The sequence below is a fragment of the Sciurus carolinensis genome, chromosome 3 (assembly GCF_902686445.1).
Source record: "Sciurus carolinensis chromosome 3, mSciCar1.2, whole genome shotgun sequence".
NCBI classification, from domain to species: Eukaryota; Metazoa; Chordata; class Mammalia; order Rodentia; family Sciuridae; genus Sciurus; species Sciurus carolinensis.
Window position 1 is genome coordinate 157,024,452 of NC_062215.1, and position 21,695 is coordinate 157,046,146.

Sequence of the window (21,695 nt, forward strand, 5' to 3'; positions counted from 1 at the left end):
GCAATAAACAGAAGCCTTGTAACAATATAATGCGTAGTGGGAAAGAGAATTGGAAGATCTATAAAAACTGCCAAAAAGAACAAAAAATATAATTAAAGGAGCAAAAGACATATTGAACACAATCTCAGGGACTATTTCAGGCAGCAGTAAATGTCTCCTCAAATATATCTTTAGAGAAAGGAAAGAGAAGTAGAAAACTAGTTCCTTGGAGAGAAGAAGAAAAAATACCAAATAGAACTGTAGAAACAAGCTAACAAGAGTTGGATTTGCTTATGCTAATTTTTACTTTCTTTAAAATTTTCAAATAGTGTCTAGCCCAAATATCAATTTGATGTTCTTCCATATATGTTCTTCCATATATATGTGATATTTTAGGCATTCATGGCTCAGAGTAGGGCAGATAAATTGGTATATAGAAAATAATCAAAATCTGCATTCACACACCAGTTTTGTGAACTAAAATATCTTAGGTTCTATCAGAGTTGCACATTATTTAAAAAAATGTTTCCTTCTTTCCTTCCATTTTGTGAAAGCATGTCAGTTATACATGACTTTCTCAAGAGCAGAAAATAGTATTTCCAGTAGAAAACTTTTTTGAAAGTGAATTTTCATTACTTTGACCAAAGGATTCCATCTAGTGAAACATGTCAGAGTCACCTGGGGAGTTTTTTCAATAAACACACCCCTGTTGAGACCCATCTCTACAGAAGGGCTCATAATAATCTTTGAATATACCCTGGACATTATCACTTTTAGTTCCTAAAATAATTATTCTCTGTCTCAAATTATAATTAGATAAAGGTAATTGACAAAAAATGTAGAATACATGCAGTTGACTTGCTAGGTACAGAAGCAGAATTCAGTGTTAAGCTGATTGCTCTCCAAAATGTCTTGTTGTCACTCATCTTTAATTTAATCAATCATGCAGTTTTCTTTCTGCTTAGTAACTCCAAAATCTTTTTTTAATGTAGTGACTGTGAAGACAAACAATAACTAAATTAAAGATAGTGTCAAACTTGTAATCTCGAACACTGGTTCCAAGGCTATAGATAAAAGTTTACTTCAAAGACAGTTTGCTAAGTCAAGAAAAGGGCAAATATCTTTTGATTAATCCTTCCATGGACAGACACACATTTACACATTCAAATACATAATGTGTAATACAGGACTTTTGAATTTTTTTTCTCTAAAATATAAACTTGAAACCTATATGTCATATCTCTGATAAGAAAAATAATAAAAATTACCTGTGGAGAGGAACATTTTAAACATATTATCTCAATTTCAATATAAAATTTTACAGTAGTTTTTGATGTAAATACAGTAATTTCCATACACACACTTAAGCAAGATTTAGGAACATAGTATATTAGTTGAGAGATAATCAAAGTACAATTTTACATTGATGAACAGTCATCCAAGATGAAAGAGCCTTGAATACTTTGAATCTAAAAGAGGCATTTTATTTCAGCAAAGATTATTATTATTATTGTTATAGAAAAATAAGGTACTTTTTGATTTTAGTATTTGAAAAGCTGAGTGAATATTATACAGCAGTATAGAAACAAAAATCTAGAAATTACTTGAATACCTGCTGCCTGCCAAAGTTGGTGTGTGTGTGTGTGTGTGTGTGTGTGTGTGTGTTGGGAGTGTATATGTAAGGATTAGTCACTATGATGCCCCTTCTAAAACTGTAAGGGACAGGAAGTGGAGAATTAGTATGTCTGTGTCTCTAAGGACTTAACCTTATAGAAATAATAGCCCAATGATATATCTTAATTTAATAGTTCAACTCATGACCAAACTCTTTTCATCATATTCCTGTTTATTTCCTAAATCCTGATTATCTGAAGCAAATCTCAGACATCATATCAATCTATCCTTTAATATTCATTATGTATCTTTTAAAAATATAAGGACTGTTAAAAATATAACCATGTTGCTACTTCAGTTCTAAAAATGATCATACCTAATGTATTCAAACAGCAATTGATTATTCAAATTTCCTCAATTATGACAAAAATGTTTTTCTTTAGTTTGTTTTTAAAATCCATGTTCCAATTAGTTTGTCCTATAGTGTTTCTTACAGAGTATGGATTTCGTCTCTCAAGATGTGCATTAACACATTTTTCTCTCCCCTGAATTTTATGGACATTGAGAGTTAGATTTAAATTGTTTCAACAATAGGGTTTAGAGTATTTATGAGGAGTGGATGATGTCTGCTTCTTAGATAAGCTTCTCTAATTGTCCCTTTTTCTTAGCCAAGAATTTTATAGAAGCTGGTTCAAAGATTAATATGGCAAACTAATCAAATTCAGAATGCCTGTAGTCTTAAGAGGGAACCAGACATGGATATAATTAACTCTAATAAAAAGCAAAATACATTATGCTTTTAGAGTGTTCCACAGTGCTTGCTTTTGTATCAGTATTAATAGAGTGATAAAGCTTCAGTTTCTTCATGACCATAAAGCTGGTGTGGAGAGGGCAGCCCTTGGGACAACTCCATCAAACACAAGAGCTCCGTGGAACACAGTGATGGATAATCTTGAAGATTCCTTCTAGCTTTAAACCTCAGAGCAAGGAGGAGTTGTATGCTACAGTTCACAATGTTTTTGCAAACGCATAGACTTCCCTTACGGCTATACTTGAGCAAAGCTAGGGAATATTAAGGAGGAGTAGATAGACCATAGCATTTCAGCTAAATTGAAGTATTTCTGGCATGTCAACATCTCTACAAGTGGACTTAGTATAGGCAATGTATCGACATGCTTCAGTTCCTGTTCAAGTAACACAAAGCAAAACACCTGCCAGTGACAAGAGTCATATATTTGAAGAAAAGTGACAAGTAACAGAAGAGCAATTTCAAATCTGGGCAACATAGTTTCATTAAATATACTATGCATTTATTTAATATGCTTGTGTATTTTTTCTTAGGAATTTTTCCTTTTTTCTTGTGTGTGTGTGTTTTGTATTTGGCATTCTGCTAAGATTCATGCCACTGTTTCTTCAGGCGCAGACGGCACACATTGTCCTGGAAGATGGAACTAAGATGAAAGGTTACTCCTTTGGCCATCCATCCTCAGTTGCTGGTGAAGTGGTTTTTAATACTGGCCTGGGAGGGTGAGTAATGCTTCGTTCTGAGGCTTTATCCTTCCTCTATGTAGAGGAATAACTGGATGATCTTCCTCCCAGTGGTAAATTGAAATCACTGTGCCGTCAGACTGTACATTTCCCTGTAGTTGCACGGTGTCTTGCCCATAGCCTAATGCAGCCATCCCTGAAAGGAGAGGAGACACAAACTTCTACTCCAAAATAAGAGAACATGCACACTCTGGTAGCCTCCAGGTGCAGGGTGGAGAGTGGAGAACAAAACTGATTCTAGGAACATGTTGTGAGGACACAGGTTATGTGAAATTACCACAGACTTCTGGAAGGGGAGGTATGGCTGTAACCAAGGTGAAGACTGGACTAGGGAAAAGAATGGGTAGCACACTCCAGCACTATGCCATTAGTGAAAGCTGAACCTTGCATGTGTAAGAGGAAATACCATAAAACTCTAGGGAGACAGGGCAGTCCTTGGGTATTTTTATCATTTTGCACTCTAACGAGAAATATGAACTAACGGATACACTTATTGCCTTAAAATTATCAATGAGAGAGTGAGTGCATAGATCTAATATTTTAAATATTAGTTGTGATCCAACTTAGGATTTAAGACCTGTTAAGTGATGTATAGCAATGAAGATAAGACTGGCTATAGAAATCACATGACTGGGCTTATCTAGTCAAAAATGCTTATCTAGGAAGCTGAAGTTCTTGAAGTTCTTGTCTCAGTTCTAATGATAACTGATTATGTGATAGTGAGAACATTGCTGAATTATTCTGAATTCTGTTTCCCCTATTTAAATAGTAAGGGAACTGGATTAGACAATAATTTATAGGCAGGGATTTAAACATTATGAGTCTTAAAAATATTCCTACACTATTTCAAAATTTCCCATTAGAAAATTCAACCAAGCAACCTTCTATGAAATATTTAAATTTTTAAGGGAAATTCAAGTTAGCTTCATAAAGACAAGGGGGTATTTGGTTAACTGATAGAGAAGATATTGATTGACCGAGCTGCCATGATGTTATTAATGTACATTCTTTTCTAAACTCTTGCCTCTCTGTGTGAAATGAAGAATATTAGATGGTTTTTTAAAAATAGTTCCACTGGTGAGAACATTAAATTACAGTGTATGAAACCTGTTTGCAAAGTTTTGCTTCACCAGGCAATTATTTAAGCTTTTCGACAGCACTAATTACTAGCTGTGTTAATATACCTGCCAACAAACAACTGTTTAATATAGATCAGAATGATGGAGGGCACTAGAGTTTTCTTCTCGGTGATAGATTACGGGTAATAAATCTTGTCACATCACAAAAGTCAAACAGGACCTGATAGATTAATTTGCTTCCAACACTGCAGTTCTCTGGAACAAGCCATATTTATTCATTTACTGGAGAATACTGTAAGTGTATGTTTAAAGAGAATGGTCAGTTCTTTAATGGAAAGAAAGAGAAATAAAAATCAAATTAATTAGACTTTTTTCCCCCTGAAAGCTATTCATTTATCAGATTAGTCCACAGACCCTCTTTTCCATTGAGAAACATAACTTTCATTCTCTACGTGGCTCACTCAGTAAGGTGGTTGGTAATTAAGGGGGGTATTTTGTTTTTCATCTTCAAGAAATACATTTATATTGTGGGGAAGCCTTGGTTAAAAAAATTATCAGTTCCTGACAGGTGAGAGGCATCTAGGAAATTAGTAGACTATGGCTGTGGGTAAATACCACATTTGAGTCACCCTAGGGATGGCGGAGCTGAAAGACAGACTGTTCTGTTGACAAAGTTAGTTCTGGTAGGAGTTAGTCTGAATGGGATTGAAGAATTTATGTTGACTACTGCCTGAGCGGAATTTTATTAGTTTCAAGGTTGTCGATTCTGTCCCCCTCAGCACCTAAATTCACTTTCAGTAGTAATCCACAAGAAAGATTTGTCTTAACTCTGTCTTCAGAAAGAGAAAATGTAACAGGGCAGAAAAGAAACTCAATCGTAACACTTGTATTTTAGTGCAGGAAAAGGTGCATATAGCTCCTGGTGTTGATGGGAACAATGTTTCTTATTTATAATGCTTATTGCAGATACCCATATTAAGAATATATATGTATATTTTTAAAATATAACCTTCCTCCTGCATTCCTTAATTCCAAATCAGTTGCTTGGAATATTTTAATTCAGAGGTCAGAAAAACTTTAGGTCAGGTTTTGTGAGGCTGATATTTTTCTAAGTTGATATAACTGCCATATTTGTATATTTCTTTCTAAATTAAAATATTTAAAAAAGTCAACCTTATTGAGTTTTTCTTTCATGTAAATTAACTCATTTTAAATGTTTGCAGAGTTTTAATAAACACACAACCTTGCAACCTTCACTAATATAATCAGGATACTTGTTTGAGTCAACTATTTCGCTTCTTTGACTAAAGAACCCGACCAGCACAATTGTAAAGAGAAAAGGTTTATTAAGGGCTCATGGTTTCAGACAGAGGTCTTAGTCCATAGAAGGCAGGCTCCATTCCTTGGGGCTCGAGGTGAAACTGAACATCATGGCAGGAGAAGGTGGCAGAGGGAAGCAGCTCATAACATCCCAAAGGAGAGAAGAGAGACAGACTCCACTCTCCAGATACAAAATATATATCCCATAGCCATACCCCCAATGAACCACTCCCTACAGCCATACTCCATCTGCCTCCAGTTACCAATCAGTTCACTGATTGAGACTCTTACAACCCAATCATTTCTCCTCTGAACCTTCTTACATTGTCTCACATGCGAGCTTTTCGAGGACACCTCACATCCAAACCATAACAATACTGTTTGATATCCCAAAAGATATCCCAAAATTCTTTTCAATTTTTGACAGTTCATATCTTGAGGAAACTGGCAGTCCTCAGTAAATATCAGTTTGGACTCACTGATGTCTGGCAGGCTATAGACATCTTCAGAATATTTGCAAACCTTAAATAGGGCAGCAATATATATATATAAGTGTGTGTGTGTGAGTGTGTGTGTGTATTTTTGGTACTGGTACAGAACTCAGGGTACTCAATGACTGAGCCACATCTCCAGTCCTATTTTGTATTTATTTAGAGACAAGGTCTCACTGAGTTGTTTAGTACCTTTTTTTGCTGAGGCTGACTTTGAACTCTCCATCTTCCTGCCTCAGTCTCCCAAGTTGCTGGGATTACAGGCATGTGCCATAGTGCCCAACAATATTTTAAAAATCAAAAAGATGTTTCAAAAGAATTCAAACATTTAAAAAACTTTATGAAATAAAAATTATATGAGAATATGCCTTAGTACATAAGGGTCAGATTTTTTTTTCATATTAGTTGTATCATGTACAAATTTTGATGTTCCATCCCAAGATTTCTGTAGGTTAGCTAAATTCTAGAGACAGGCCTATAGGATTTTAATCTCCATTTTTCAATTTTTAAGGGTTCAGTAATTCAGAGTGTGTATGTAGATTGTGATTTTGGTAGATATATACTTTTTGTTGTTGTTGTTGTTGATGTTTTGGCATGTTTACCCAGGTACCCGGAAGCACTTAGTGATCCTGCCTACAAGGGTCAGATTCTCACAATGGCCAACCCTATTATTGGGAATGGTGGAGCCCCAGATACTACTGCACTGGATGAACTGGGACTTAGCAAATATTTGGAGTCAGATGGAATCAAGGTAGTACCACTGATGACTATTTAAACAGTCTCAATATCAGGGAGTATAGTGACATTTTTAACAATGTAGGATGGACAAAGTTTCTCCCTCAATATTACACAAATTAAATTCATGTACTCAACCTTGCTCCTAAGTAAATGAGAATAATCTTTAACAACATTATTTTGAGTTTTGTTTTTCAGGTCACTTTAGATTTTAATGCCTTGAATGACACTTAGCTTAATCTGGAAAAATGTTGTTAAAAGTTCAAATAATAACTATGCTATTTGAATTGATGAAGAATCATCTTTTAAAAGGAGTTTGATAATCAGTGGTCTTTAGCTCTTTGATTTTTAATCTTATTCCTTTGGGGGATGAATAAAAGATAGTTTATATGCTAGGCTAAAAGTAAGTATATTAGTAACTCCTAGTCAAGGTAATTTGGGTATATCATCTTAGGAATATGGATCATATAAATAAGTCAAAAATTTACTTTCAAATTCACCACTCTTTCACCATTTTAGAATGACTTGAATTTATCATTTAGTTTAGCTTATTTTTCACAATTTTCCCAAATGTCACAGTCTCCTTTGTATGTAGATTAGGAAAACTATTTTATTTTTCATGTGCATTAAACAAATAAAAATGAATTAGATTATGGGTAAGTGTAACAGGGGAAGAGTACAGTGTGCTAGCCAAGTTTCTGGATTCAGCAAGTCAGCTAAATCTGCTCTCCTGAATGATAATTAAGAAAACAATTATATATTTTAAAATAAAAGTGTCCATAACCCTTTTTGCTTTATATCTACAAACATTTAAGTCTCATGTGGTGGATGGAGTAAAGGTTTTCTTTAAAAATGCATAGTTAACGCTCAAGAGGAGTCACAAGGGTTGGATGAAATTCTGTAATCACCCCTTTAAAAGGATGCCTGTCTTCCTAGGTTGCTGGTTTGCTGGTGCTGAATTACAGTAACGAGTACAACCACTGGTTGGCTACCAAGAGTCTAGGGCAATGGCTCCGTGAAGAAAAGGTGAGAAAGCTGTTGGGGTGTCCAGCATCACCCAGGGGTTTCTAGTGAGTCTAAGGAAAGTTGGGAAGGTGTACGCAGATCCAAAGGGGCCAAACAGATGAGAAAGTTTGTGGAGTCTGGGATCTTTTTATTTCAGAGATTGATTCCTTTTCTTGACTACAAACAAACAGGTGAAACTGAATTCTTCCTCCTCCCGACAGAGGACATGTTTTTTCAGTTTATCCACTAGGTGGCGCCCATGCATGCCTGGTAGCATTTCTCATTAGGAAAAGGGATGGGGAAAATTTTAGAATTTTCTGTTCTCTTGCGCAAACTAGGTTCTCCCCATCCTTTTATCTCGGATCTAGACATGAAACTTGCTTCATGGGTTCTCCTACTAGCTCTATGAGTTAACTGGTTGTGCAGGTTATGTAATCTTTCCTTTGTCATCGTTAATTCCTGTATGTATAAACAGATTCCCATCAAGTATCTTTGGGTTTAAACATCATGACGTATAACTAGATATAATCTCATTTGAAGTAATGTAGGAAAAAGATGATGAAATCTTACATTATACTTTATGTACTTTAAGTATTAATTTCTAATCAAATAGGAGAATTTACCTTGTTTGAAATTGGAAGCCTTCACGTTCATTAGTGAATTTGACTATATTTAGCTTCACTTCTAGTGTTATAATTCTAATTTTTTTTTCCAACTGCTGCGGGCCTGTCATTGATAGAGTATTATTCCAAGAAAACTCTGCCTCTCCAATAAGTGTCTAAATACTGGTGCTAAATGCTGCCTCTTTCTGACAAACCAAAAATTTCAATCTGCAAGATCTTATCCCTTTTCAAAATTTAAAAGGGAGAAGACATCTATATGATGTGGGTCACTACTGTTTTCTTCTCAACCATTACATGAATTTATCTTAAACAAATTAGACTGTTAATTTTTGTAATGGTCATTGGGGGATATTCTCTCTTTCTCTTTTGGTATTTCCTTTGTGTTATTCAGCACACCTGATTTTATAACATCTCTATATCAGAACTAATACTTTTAGTATAAATCTAACCCATAGCTTGTTAGTTTTTTTAAAAAATGTGCTTTTAATCTTCCCCCATGATCACAGATACATGAAGTAGAAAAGGGTCTAAGAGAATAATCAGTTCACCCCTTCTATTATCAGATGAGGAAAAGTATTTTGTTTAAGCATCTCTTAGATAATTAGTGGAAGAAAACAAGTTGGAATTTATGGAAAGATACCTAATGGGAATCTGTTTCTACTTGTAAGGAAACAAGTAGCATTGGACAAAAGCATTGTATCAGACAATTACATGATCATGATTCCTAATACATTGCTTTTTCGTTATATATTCTACATCTGTTTCTATCCAACCTAGGCAAAGAGACTACAACCAGTGGAGGTGTTGCCTAGATAGGGCACATGCTAGTGCAGCACAGCTACTCAACAGAGCCCTTCAGAAAAACGTATTGAGTGCTTACTGTGCGCTAGGAATATTTGACTCAAATCATAGGTTTGCATGTTATTGCTTATGGACTTCACTGATTTTGTTATTTCAAATTACATATTTTTGAATATATTTGTATATATAAAATATATATGAAATATATGTATATTTAAAACAATATGTGTGCATATAAATATGTCCCATTATTTCACTATATATATGTATATAAAATTATTTAACATCCTAGGTTAAAAGTAACAAAACTGTAGCAGAAGATTGATGTTCAGAATTTCTCATTTCTTACTCTGAGCAAGGGCCTGGAAAGTAAGAGTCCCGTGCCCAACTGGAGCAGCAATTTACCGTGTTCTGACAACACAGTCACCCTGGGTCAGAGAAAAGAAGGAGTGGGGAAATTATTTACTGCTCAGGAAGATAGATGAGGCTAAGTTTATAACTTGAAAACAATATGCTGAATCTAATTTCCTCCAATTTCACTGTCACTATGATTTTTTTTGTAGGTTCCTGCAATTTATGGAGTGGATACAAGAATGCTGACTAAAATAATTCGGGATAAGGTATGATCATCATCTTTAGCCATATCCACGTTTCTTCACATACTTTTTCCTTAGGGCCTGAGGGACCCATTAATGTGTAAAGGAACAAATCTGGCCAGCTTCTACTGTTTGGGTCTCTGTCATTTTGCTTTACTATTTTGGATGTAATTTTCAAGACTGAATAGTTTATTGGTATTATTGCAACTGGTTGGATTTGAGATTAATTCATCTGGCAGGAGTTTATGGAGTTCCTAGTATGTGCTGTTTACAACAAAGACAAGGCATTTGTAATTCAGCTCATTTGACCGGACTTTGGTAAAGCAAGTGGAGAATGGAACTAAGAGCATGATAATTTTGTCTAAACCAAGCACCTGCAAACTGGAGAATGCAAATCAGAAAGTGTTCAGCTTTGGGGCTGTTCTTTATTTAGTTCCCTTGGAAGAATTATCTGTGAAATTTGTGTGTAATATTTCATGGATATGCCAAAGAAACCCTGAATAGATTACCTTATTATAGAGCCTTTCTTTGGACTGTATTATTGACCAAGGTGAAAAAAAGAAAGGTGGGCTTTTGCTTTCTTGTCTGATTACAGTGACACTCAGATCTAGAAGATCTCATTGCCATCTGCTTACTTCTTTCTGTAAGACATTGACACTATTTTTTTTACATGAATCCTTCATATTCCAAACCAGAGAAAAACATTCCCTCACTATTGTTAGATTCCCCAAATGCAACCTAAGTTTTCTCATTGAATGATATACATAAGCCTAAATATGTGAAACGGATTCTTCAAGAAAATTTGTTGTGGATCCAGTTGGTCCTCTGTATCTATGGGTTACACATCCTTGGATCCTACCAAAATATTGGGAAAAATATGTCTGTACTGAACCTGAACAGATTTTTTCTTTTACTTGTTCCTAAGCAATATAGTATAACATCTATTTACATAGTACTAGGTATTACAAGTCCTTTAAAGCTGATTTAAAGTATATGGGAGAATGTTTATAGGTCATACACAAATACTATGTCACTGGCTCCTGGAACCAATCTGCTGCACATGCTAAAAGACAACTGTATATTGGCACAGGCTATCTGTCAGCAGAAAGAGAAAGCAGGTTTGAAAATAAGAACATAGCTCTATACCCATGACCAGAAGGAAGACAGTGAGAGTTTATGTAGTCATTCTATTTCAGTTCTGATTTTATTACCTCCACCATAATTTTCCTGGGAATAGACACCAGTGAAATTATATATTCCAGGTGTATTCTTATGTTTTCTTATCCTAATAGTGTGTGAGAGCAGTAAACAATGATGAGACTTTGAGGATGAGAAAGGAATAAAATTGGGAAATTCAATTCAGGCTGCAGCATTAGCAGGTTGAATAGAATATAGTTAGGCCTATTGATTTGGGAAAACTGTTTAGAAGATCACATGGTCTCTCTTGTGTGATGTGTGAAGTTAGATGAACTCTTCTTTCAGTGTAGGCAGCTTGTTTTTTTTAAAATTTTTACTGAAAAGACTAGCACAGGTCAAATGGCAGTATTGCCTGTTTATGAGTGACGTGACTGTATTATATATTATAGCTTCTACATGATTAGAATGTATATTATAGCTTTTACATTCTTTTTTCCATATAATTCTTTTTCTGAGCTTCACTTTTATTTTTTAGTTTTAGTTATACATGACAGTAGAATGTATTTTGGTAGAATATATATACATAAAATATAACTTATCCTATTAGTTCCCATGCTTGTGGTCCTACATGATGTAGAGTTACCCTGGTCTTGTATCCAAATACAAGGCTTAGAAAGTTATGCTCAATTAATTCTACTGTCATTTCTATTCCCTTTCTCACTCCCTTCCCTTTGTTATCCTTTGTCTAGTCCAATCTATTTCTATTATTTCCCTTCCCAACCTCCCTTATTTTGGGTTATCATCCACAAATCAGAGAGACTATTCAGCTTTTGATCTTTTGGAATTGACTTATTAGATTTAGCATGATAGTCTCCAGTTCCATCCATTCAACAGCAAATGCCATAATTTTATTTTTCTTTATGGAAGAAGAATATTCCATTGTGTTATATATACCACATTTTCTTTGTCCATTCATCATTTGAAGGACACCTAGGTTGTTTCCATAGCTTGGCTATTTTAAGTTGAGCTACTGTAAACATGGATGTGGCTGCATCACTGTAGTATGCTGTTTTTAAGTCCTTTGGGTATAGACCAAGGAGTCGGACAAACTGGGTCAAAATGGTGGCTGCATTTCAAGTTTTCTAAGGAATTTCCATACTGCTTTCCATAGTGGTTGCGCCAATTTTTGGGCCCATCAACAATGTATGAGAGTACCTTTCTCCCCACATCCTCACCAACATTTATTGTTGCTTATATTCTTTATAACTGCCATTCTGATTGGAGTGAGATGGAATCTCAGTGTAATTTTAATTTGCATTTCTCTAATTGCTAGAGGTGTTGGACTTTTTTTCATTTATTTTTTGACCATTCATATATCTTCTGTGAGTGTTTGTTCAGTTCCTTTGTTCACTTATTGATTGAGTTATTTATTTTTCTAGTGTTAAGTTTTTGGGAGTTCTTTGTATATCCTGGAAATGAATGCCTTATCTGGTACTGATGGTGAATATTTTCTCCCAATCTGTAGGATCTCTGAACACATTCTTGTTCGTTTCCTTTACTGTGAAGAAGCTTTTACACCCTTTTAATCTCAAGTTAGAAAGTAAGACTGTATTTCATTCAACATGCTTTAAGATAATGGAGAAAATAAAATTTCAAAATTAGGGATCCATAGACATAGTCAAGGGATTATGGGACTTGGATTCAGGAATTAAGTACTGACCACCATAACCTTTAACATTCCACTGTGGAGATGAAAGATGGTGTTTGGTTAGTTTTCCTAAATGTCAAGGCAGCACCCTGGTTTTAAACAGAGCCCTGAAATAACCATCATGCCTGCATATTGAGCTGCCATTTTCTACCCTCACTCACCAAATGACTTCTCCAAGGAATAATTTTAGAAGGGAAATAAAGGATCTATTTCCTTTTAAAGGAAAAATCTTCATAACTAAATATAGCATGCCATTTTCCTAATGGTTCCAGATAGACTTACTAACAAATAAGTAAATCTCAAGATACGGCTAATAAAAAGAGGGAAACAGTGCCATGTTTAATCAGCAAAGCTGATTAGTGAAAACTTAACAGAAGATTAAATGCTCTCTAAAGTTCAGGCTCTTAGAGATACCTGGACATTAAAAAGTAGTGAATATTTTTGTTTCAATTTCTAGAAGTTTATGATTTATGTTGCATCTCACTTTGGTTATCAAAATATGTAGCAAGTTCTCATTCTTTTCAATCTTCTGCAGTTTTCAGATGACTTATTTTCTTTTCAATATATCATTCTGTCCCTTTCCAGGAAATGTCTCTAAGTCATATGCACTAAGGAGTTCATGTACACTAACTATTTCAGTCTGCACTAAGTTGGGGTGACCCAACTTCTGATTCCTTTTGACTCTGCTTACCCTAGGCAATGACCTGAGCCCTGAAAGAACTAACTGAATTTCCCAGAGTATTTCTCAAGATGCTTGTGCCGATGGCTTCATTTTCCAGTTTGAGAAGATGAAGATCTTCTGATGATGGCTACAAGTAGTTATAAAGACATCTCAATCTTGGAACAGATGGTCAAAGTCCCTGTGAGTTTATCCTGTCAGCACCTTCCTGATTGCTTCCTTAACTGTCTAATGTTTTTAATTTGATAGGGTACCATGCTTGGGAAAATTGAATTTGAAGGTCAATCTGTGGATTTTGTGGATCCAAATAAGCAGAATTTGATTGCTGAGGTTTCAACCAAGGTGAGACATTTTCCCTTTGGATTTTGTGGTTTTGTTTCATTCACTTTAGATCTCCATTTTTCTGTAGTATCAGAATCTTCATTCAGGCAGAAGTCATCTTCCAGAAGCACCAGAGTTGAGGGGGTCAGAGGGACCTCAGTAGCTAAAATACATATTACAAAATCAGTGCATTTAAAGTTAATAAGTCTTAGTTACAGGATCCATGAAAATCTTCTTGCCCTGGTTTAGAGACTGATAACAATTATTTTAGCTTCCCTCTTTCCCTTTTCTTGTTCCTCAGGCCAAGCCTTTAATAGCATCAAATAAAGATGAACTGCCAAAGGTAGACATAGTGGATGATCAGGAATCAGAGCTAGTAGCCTGCCAGAGAGCCAAGAGAATTTGATAGAAATCAGACACAATAATCAGAGTCTGGGGTCATTTTGTGTATGGGAAAATATTTCTTCACATTGAAGATTTACTGGGTTATAGCAGAGTTAAAAATTAATGCTCACAAGGTGAAATATGCTTAGTGTATATTTACAAGCAGGTATAGAACACATTTAAGAAAGTTGTCTTTTGGTTTTGATTGTCTATAAATGCAGCTATGAGTGAATTCCAGGAGCTACAGTCTCTGTCCCTGGGGAACATAAAAGTCTAGTAGGAAAAGGGAACAACCAAATCACCATATATAGAATATGGTGGTAAATACTGTCCTTGGATTGTGTACAGGATGCCACCAGGGCATGTGTGGAGGAGCACTGAATGTGTGCAGGTGTATCAGAGAGGACTCTGCAGGAGTGTCAGTCTTGTTAGGAAATACAAAGAGCTGATGGACATAGGTGGATGGAGAACTAGGAGAGCTGTGTTTAGGACAGAAAGAATGGGTTCTGGGAGGCATTGAAGGATGAAGCAATGGTATGTTTGAAGAGACAGTGTCGTTTGATATGGTTGTACCAAAGTGTTAACACATATTGATTCACAAGTTTGCCAAAGATGAATGGAAATGGAGTGGGGCTAGATCTGGAAGGTTTCATATCATTGGCTGACTTGCATCACTGGAAACCGTGGGGGAACTCATTCAGCTTAATTTTGGAGGAAAGCATAAATGGACAAGAGAACAAGTAATTAGGCTAGTGTGGCATTTTTCCATATGTGAGGAACACTGACCTAGAAAAGTTTGCCTTAAAAAAATTCTGTGGTCAAACAAAATTGGAAAACACTATATGACAGATCTATCTCTCGTGGAGGGATGTGTCAGGCAAATTCATGTATTCAAGTGTCTTGATGTCTCACCTAACTCCTGTTATTCTACGTGGAAGGTGTGTGTAGTCTTCCCTCTCTCTATCTGCAGATTCTACATCTGTAGATTCAATCAGCTGTGGATTGAAAATGCTAAGAAAAATGTGTCTGTACTGAACACGTACGAACTATTTTTCTTGCCATTATTCCCTATAATGTAGTTCAATAGCATATTTTAAGTAATTTAGAAACAATTTAAAGTATACTGGATGATGTGTGTAGGTTTTATGCAAACACTACACATTTTATGTGAGGGACTCAAAGGTCTGCAGATTTTGGTACGTAAGGGGGTTCTGAAATCATCCTCATGATGAGGGATAATGTTAGTAAGTCTGTGTAGAGTCCAACAAAAAATGAGCATATCTGCATGTTTATATTAAATCAAGGAAAAGACTGTGGTGGTAAAAGCTGCCTTTGTTTCTTAATGCCAGTGAAATTAAGTAATTTCATGATAGCTATGATAAAACATCTATTTGTATCAGATTACATATGCTTTCTGAGTTTTGTTTGATTATATGAACCTTGGAAATGTTGATAACTTAATTCATTGTCTTGTAATTGCAATTTGGTATAGCTACAACTAGATGGTAATATTGCTTTATTTTATAGCAGAAGCCTAAGGTTAAGAATAAATCTGTACTTTTTCAAATTATCTGACGAAAGAGATTACCTATAGTATAGATGACTTCGGCAGTAATTCCCCCAGATCATGGAAGGACTAGGGTACTTTGTTTTTCTCCAGAGTAGTCAGCAGGAGAAAAAAATATATAATGAAAAACTTCCCTTCTATCTTCTCCTCAAGTACAGTCAAAGGATTATGATTTCACATTCCATATAAACTTTGTGGAGAGAGAGAAAGAGACATTTCAGCTAAAGTGAAATGCTCCTTCAAATATTCAGATGGCACGTTTCATCTAAAACCTTTGGCAAACTCTGAAGTCATCCTAAATTCAGAATGTGCTGGCTAACTCTTAAAATTGGATCCAGTGTGACCACCCAGACCCCGCAGCTTTCCCTCTCTCTATTTCTGTTCTTTTTCCTTTTATGACTTTGGAGAACTGCTTCCTGGATAAACGCCTCTGAAAATCAATCTGCCTCCAAGCAGTGTTTAAGACATAGGTAATGATTATGATATGCTCTGGGATCCTTTTATGAAATCTACCATTTAAATGCAAATGATTGTGCAGTAACCTAAAAGGACCAATGGTCTACGTGAGTTTAGTAATTCCTGTGACTCTCATACAGATTTTATCCATTTGGCCTCACTGCATAAGCCCAATGAACAGTGATTCAGCTCTACCCCATCTGATCTTTATTGCAAGTTAGGATCAAGTGGTATTTAAAGCATGATGTATCTATTACCACATCTGTTTAGTGCTGAATCAGACAATGATATTTGAAAATTCCATTCCTAATGAGGCAAAGCTAGGGAAAGATGGTTTTAACTATGGAAGCGTTGATTTCTTAGGGAATTCATTATTACTCTAATCAACAGGTTACATAAAAAAGCAAAGTACTTTATATTCTCATAAAAAAGATACAGTCTGTAGCACTTGCTGTGACTTTCTTACAAATTGATTACCTTCTAGTCACTCTCTAGTAGTCAGCAATCAGTTACAATCTCAATGCACAGCATCTTCAGCTGTTTGACTACTGCTCATAGCTGGGGATTTCCTCACTTTCTGGTTTTTACAATGGCAGGATGTCAAGGTGTATGGCAAAGGAAACCCCACGAAAGTGGTAGCTGTAGACTGTGGGATCAAAAACAACGTCATCCGCCTGCTAGTAAAGGTAAGTAATGCATTCCATCTCAAGGGTGAGGGTGGTTAATATTGGTTATTAGTGTTTGGCTGACTTCCTGTGTTTCAGAGAAAGCTTGGGCATTTTCTCAGAATGTCAGAGATCTACACTCTTCTTGTTGCCTTTGATCTATAAAATAGCACATTTATCCCTGTTCAAATTAAAGATATAGACTACTATGTTTAAAAAAACCCTCCAGGGTCACTAAAACACAAAAGAGAATGATGACTCTTTTTATCACTTACTGACTGACATTCTGACAGATGCCATGTTCACTTTCATTGAAGTTTAGAGATGACTAGAAAGCTAGATTCAGTCTGATAGCTCCTCTATTGGCCTACATTTATTATGCACCATATGTTTGCCGGGATTATGCTCTAATAAAGTACAAACTTTCACAGTGCTTTATAACAACAACAACAAATTAAAATTAAACTTTGAAAATGCTTAAGAATTTAAACTTTGTAAAATGTTTCTTAAATATTATTTTGTTGATATTTCTCCTTATCACTTCCCCTCTCCCAATCTCTCTGTCTCTTTCTATGTCTCTCCAACAAACATACTCTTTCTCTGTCTCTCTCTCACACACATGCACACATTCGTTTGTGTTACACCAAATTAGCATGAATACAGGGGATTCTTTGATGCACCTATGAAGTTAGAGAATATTAGGCATGTCCAAATTTTGACTTCAAGTTCTTTTCAATTTCATTAACAAAAATTTGCATGGCTTTCTCAGTAGCAGATGCTATGAATGGCCTATCCATATTCCACTCTCATTTTCCCATTTAAATTCATTCACCCATTTTCCAGTTGCAAGCATCTTACATCTCTTTGGTTGGTTGGAGGCTGCTGGCAGTCAAGAAATACATAAGTTTCCCTGGAGCATCCCATAATCTATGACCAAAGAGTCAGTATATAGCTCCTTTGCCCCATGGATCAGCTATCACTTAAGTGCTCCACACTGGCTCTCAGAGTTCCCCAATAACCCTGAGCTCCAATTGTCCATGGTAATAATGTATATTTAATTGGGGTGTCCCATGGGTTACTTCTCTCTATTTTATTGATGTGTATTTTTAAATCCTTCCAAATAAACTTATTTCTCTCAAATAAGCTTCTCTCAGGAAATGCTTAGGGAAATACTCAAATATACTTTCTAAATATTATTGTAACAAAAAGTTCTATTTTTCCCCTCAGAATATAGATATCATTAATAACATGAGAAAACCCAAAGAAAGAAAGTTGATTAAAATTTTGTCATCCAGGCCTGGTACAGTGGCACAAGTGTGTAATCCCAACAATTCGGGAGGATTGCAAGTTTGAGGCCCTAAGCAATTTAGCAGGATCCTTTCTCAAAATAAAAAAGGCCTGGGGATGTAGCTCAGTAGTAGAGTGTCCCAGACTCAATCCCCAATACAAAAGAAAAAAAAATTTTTTTGCAGACAAAAAAGGCACAAGTGAAAAAGATAAGAGAGATGAACCAACTTAAATTCTGCCCCAAATGGGTTTACCTGTTTGCAGCTCTAGCTGGTGAAGGTACCTGTGCTCTTGGGAGTTCAATCATGGAGTTTTCAGCCACTGAAATGAAGAGCAGGACTGCATTATTTATTTTTCAGAATCAAAACCTCAATAGTGTTTCCTCCTTCTTTGTATTGACCATTGCTTCCATTTTCCCCACATAAAACACACCCTGAGCTGCACAAGAACTTTCTGCTCAGTATTATTTATTTAAATTATATACTACATTTCCCCTCCCTTTAAGGAGTGACTAGTCAAAAGCAGATCCAGTAAAATCACATGCTGGCAATGGAAAATGCGATTGAATTCATCACTCATGTTTCTTTTCCAGCGAGGAGCTGAAGTGCATTTAGTTCCCTGGAATCATGATTTCACCCAGATGGAGTATGATGGACTTTTGATTGCTGGAGGACCTGGGAACCCAGCTCTTGCACAGCCGCTAATTCAGAACGTCAAAAAGGTGCAGTGAACTTGGGGGTGGTGTGCGTTAGTGTGTGAGACGAGGGCCTTCTAATCTGTGCTTATTCGGTTATGTTTTAGTACTTGTATTTGTGACCTCGGAGACAATGTCAATGTAGACATTATATAGGAAAACCATGAGGAGAGAATACCAGAGGAAACAGAGCTTTTCTTCAGGCAGAATAACCTTGGGCTTTTGTCCTGCCGTTGAAAGAGCTGGAATCCAATCTTCACATGTATTATTCCTTATGATTGTAAAATGACAACTCATGTTCCTTACAATAACCATGGGGCCTATAAGACCTTCAAGTTGCTAAAGAAATATTAAATTAGATTTAGTTGGGTCTGAATGTCAAGTATGTTTTATTGAATTCTAATGCTACAGATTTGTCAATCATGTCCTTTGTATTCTAACTTTTTAATTTAGTTACTATTTTCTTTACCTGGTTAAGGGAGAAAAAAATGGACTGTTCATTTCTACTCTTTTAGTGACAGCATTCTTTTGGAACCTGTACTACTGTGCTAATAAAAGTTCTTCCTGATTTAGATTTTGGAGAGTGATCGTAAGGAGCCATTGTTTGGCATAAGTACAGGAAATTTAATAACAGGATTGGCAGCTGGGGCCAAATCTTACAAGATGTCCATGGCCAACAGGTAAGGCTGTCTTACTTTTGTTTTTGGCCAAATCAGTTCTGAAATACTAATTGTAACCAAACACAAAAGACTTCGAGAACTCACCTGTCTTTTCTTCAGAATAAATAGGCAACTGTCTTATCTCACAGTTCATGGTCACTGGACTACATGATACCACTTCTATTGTGTTTCTGAAAGGCAGCCTCTCTAAGGACAGCTTTGCTGTAGTTCAGTCATTTTCCTTCCCTTGGCATAAATTGAGATTGTAATACTCAATCAAATGGTGTTCCAAGGGAAATTGTTCTGATTTTAAGCTTGATTTCAAAGCACTGATCACATTTTATGAAGCTAGTGTGACTTAAGAACCGAGAAATCTTCAGAATGTCTTGGTTTCACTTCTTTGCCTAAAATGGTGCTAATTTATTCAAAGTCAGGAGCTCCCCAACAGTCCACCCTCTATTTTAAAGTGTAATTCAAAATGATTCAGGTCTAAGCAGTCACCTATCTCAGTATCTCTCAAGAACTCTCTGGCTTTAAAATTACTTAAAATCAGTGGCTTCTATTTGTCTGTTTCTGTTCAGGTAGTGAACAACCCTTTTTGTTATGTGAGCTTTTCTAAAACCGATTATAGAAGTTTAATAGACCTGATATTTAACACACAACAAAGCTTCCCAAATTGATTTTTGTTGCTAAAATTTTGGGGATTAACAATCTGTGACTTTTCTCACAAAGTGATTTTCACTAAGCAATTGAAACTTTTGAATTGTAAGAGGTTTTTCTTGTTCACAACTAGTGCATTTACATTCTCTTCCCTTTTCCTTGTCCCTGTTCCTTCTCTCCTTTTCTCTCCAGAGGGCAGAATCAGCCTGTTTTGAATATCACAAACAGACAGGCTTTCATCACTGCTCAGAATCATGGCTATGCTCTGGACAACACCCTCCCTGCTGGCTGGAAGCCACTTTTTGTGAATGTCAATGATCAAACAAATGAGGTAAGTGCTCTCAATAAGCCTGTTCAGTTCATGAGGAGAAATTCAGGTGTTAATCCTGTGGTGCCTGCTCCTTTCCCCGTGCATGTGGGATATTTTTGGTGTGTGAAAGAACTCTTCTAAGGCTATTTCCCAGAGCCGTCTGCTTTTTAAAAAGTTATTTCTTTCTTATTTTCTCATCAGTTGACTCTTAAGATCCACTCCATGTGTTCTTACTCAACAGCATCTTACACACCCATAGTTAATGAGCAGTTGGTCCAAATCTGTTTGGGCCTTGTCCAGGCAAGTCTTGGGCACTTCTACAGCACTGCAGTAGCCTTGAGAAGACCCTTGGAGAAACAATTTCAGAGTTACCAATAATATGAGAATTTGGGTTTATTTTGAGCAGAGCCCAGAGGAGCCCCAAAGGCTGTGGACCAAAAAAAATTTTTTTCTTTAATTATGGAATCATATTCAGTTGAGTCTTCCTTGGCCCATTTTCTATTCTTATGGAAATGGTTTGGTATGTCAATCCTTAAAACTCTCCAATCAGGTTATTTAATGGTGCTGATATTTTTCAGAATGTTATTGAGCACTGAGTTCAATTTATAATTTGAACTTTATTGTCTATTGAATAATACATTGCCACACTTGACATTTGTTGTTACAGAAGGAATTTTTTCCTGTTTCTTATTCCTTTAGGGGATTATGCATGAGAGCAAACCCTTCTTTGCTGTGCAGTTCCACCCAGAGGTCAGCCCAGGGCCAACAGACACTGAGGTATGTCAGAAAGATGGGGCCTGTTAATAAACTTAAAATGAATCAGAGATGTGTTTATGCGAAAATTCAAGAAACCAAAATAATTACTGCAGATAACTTTGGTGCCAGACCTTCTCAAGAAGGGTGCTTTGGTAACATGCATTTTGTATTAAAATTTCCCTTGAATATCATGGAGTAAATTTTAATCTTTTCTAAAATTTAAAGTGGGAAAGCCCTTAAGAAACCTGCAGCAATACTACGATGCTATTTTTATTTAAACCCATTATCATTCTAATATATTTAGTTCTGAAATTTACAATTGTTGTACTATGCAAATGAATTCCCTCTTGCTCTCTCCTTCTCATAACTGAAATGAAATTTTAATCCCCCATCTGTGACTTCAAAAAAATCCCTATGGCAACTGGTTGTGTAGCCACTAAGGGAGAATAAACAGCAGCAGGAGAAAGAAGACAGGCAGGAGGAGGGCGAGAGAGGGCTGCATGCACATTCATGTGATTCAGATGGCTTAGGAAAAGAACCATAAGGAATGCTTGGAGGAGTTTTGCTTCCAATCTAAATATTTTTACTTTTTTATGTGAGCTTTTGGTTCAATGTTCAAGG

General features: G+C 36.0%; 1 protein-coding gene across 1 annotated transcript in view; it reads left to right on the top strand.

Annotated features, from left to right (window-relative positions):
- Cps1 (carbamoyl-phosphate synthase 1) overlaps window positions 1-21,695 on the top strand; it is a 117,482-nt gene that overhangs the window by 13,419 nt on the left and 82,368 nt on the right. The window contains exons 2-11 of the mRNA XM_047544516.1: window positions 3,011-3,120; window positions 6,638-6,782; window positions 7,703-7,792; window positions 9,759-9,815; window positions 13,565-13,657; window positions 16,640-16,729; window positions 18,588-18,716; window positions 19,263-19,369; window positions 20,201-20,339; window positions 21,018-21,095. Coding sequence (XP_047400472.1) covers window positions 3,011-3,120; window positions 6,638-6,782; window positions 7,703-7,792; window positions 9,759-9,815; window positions 13,565-13,657; window positions 16,640-16,729; window positions 18,588-18,716; window positions 19,263-19,369; window positions 20,201-20,339; window positions 21,018-21,095 — 1,038 coding nt within the window. The remainder of the gene's footprint in view (window positions 1-3,010; window positions 3,121-6,637; window positions 6,783-7,702; window positions 7,793-9,758; window positions 9,816-13,564; window positions 13,658-16,639; window positions 16,730-18,587; window positions 18,717-19,262; window positions 19,370-20,200; window positions 20,340-21,017; window positions 21,096-21,695) is intronic.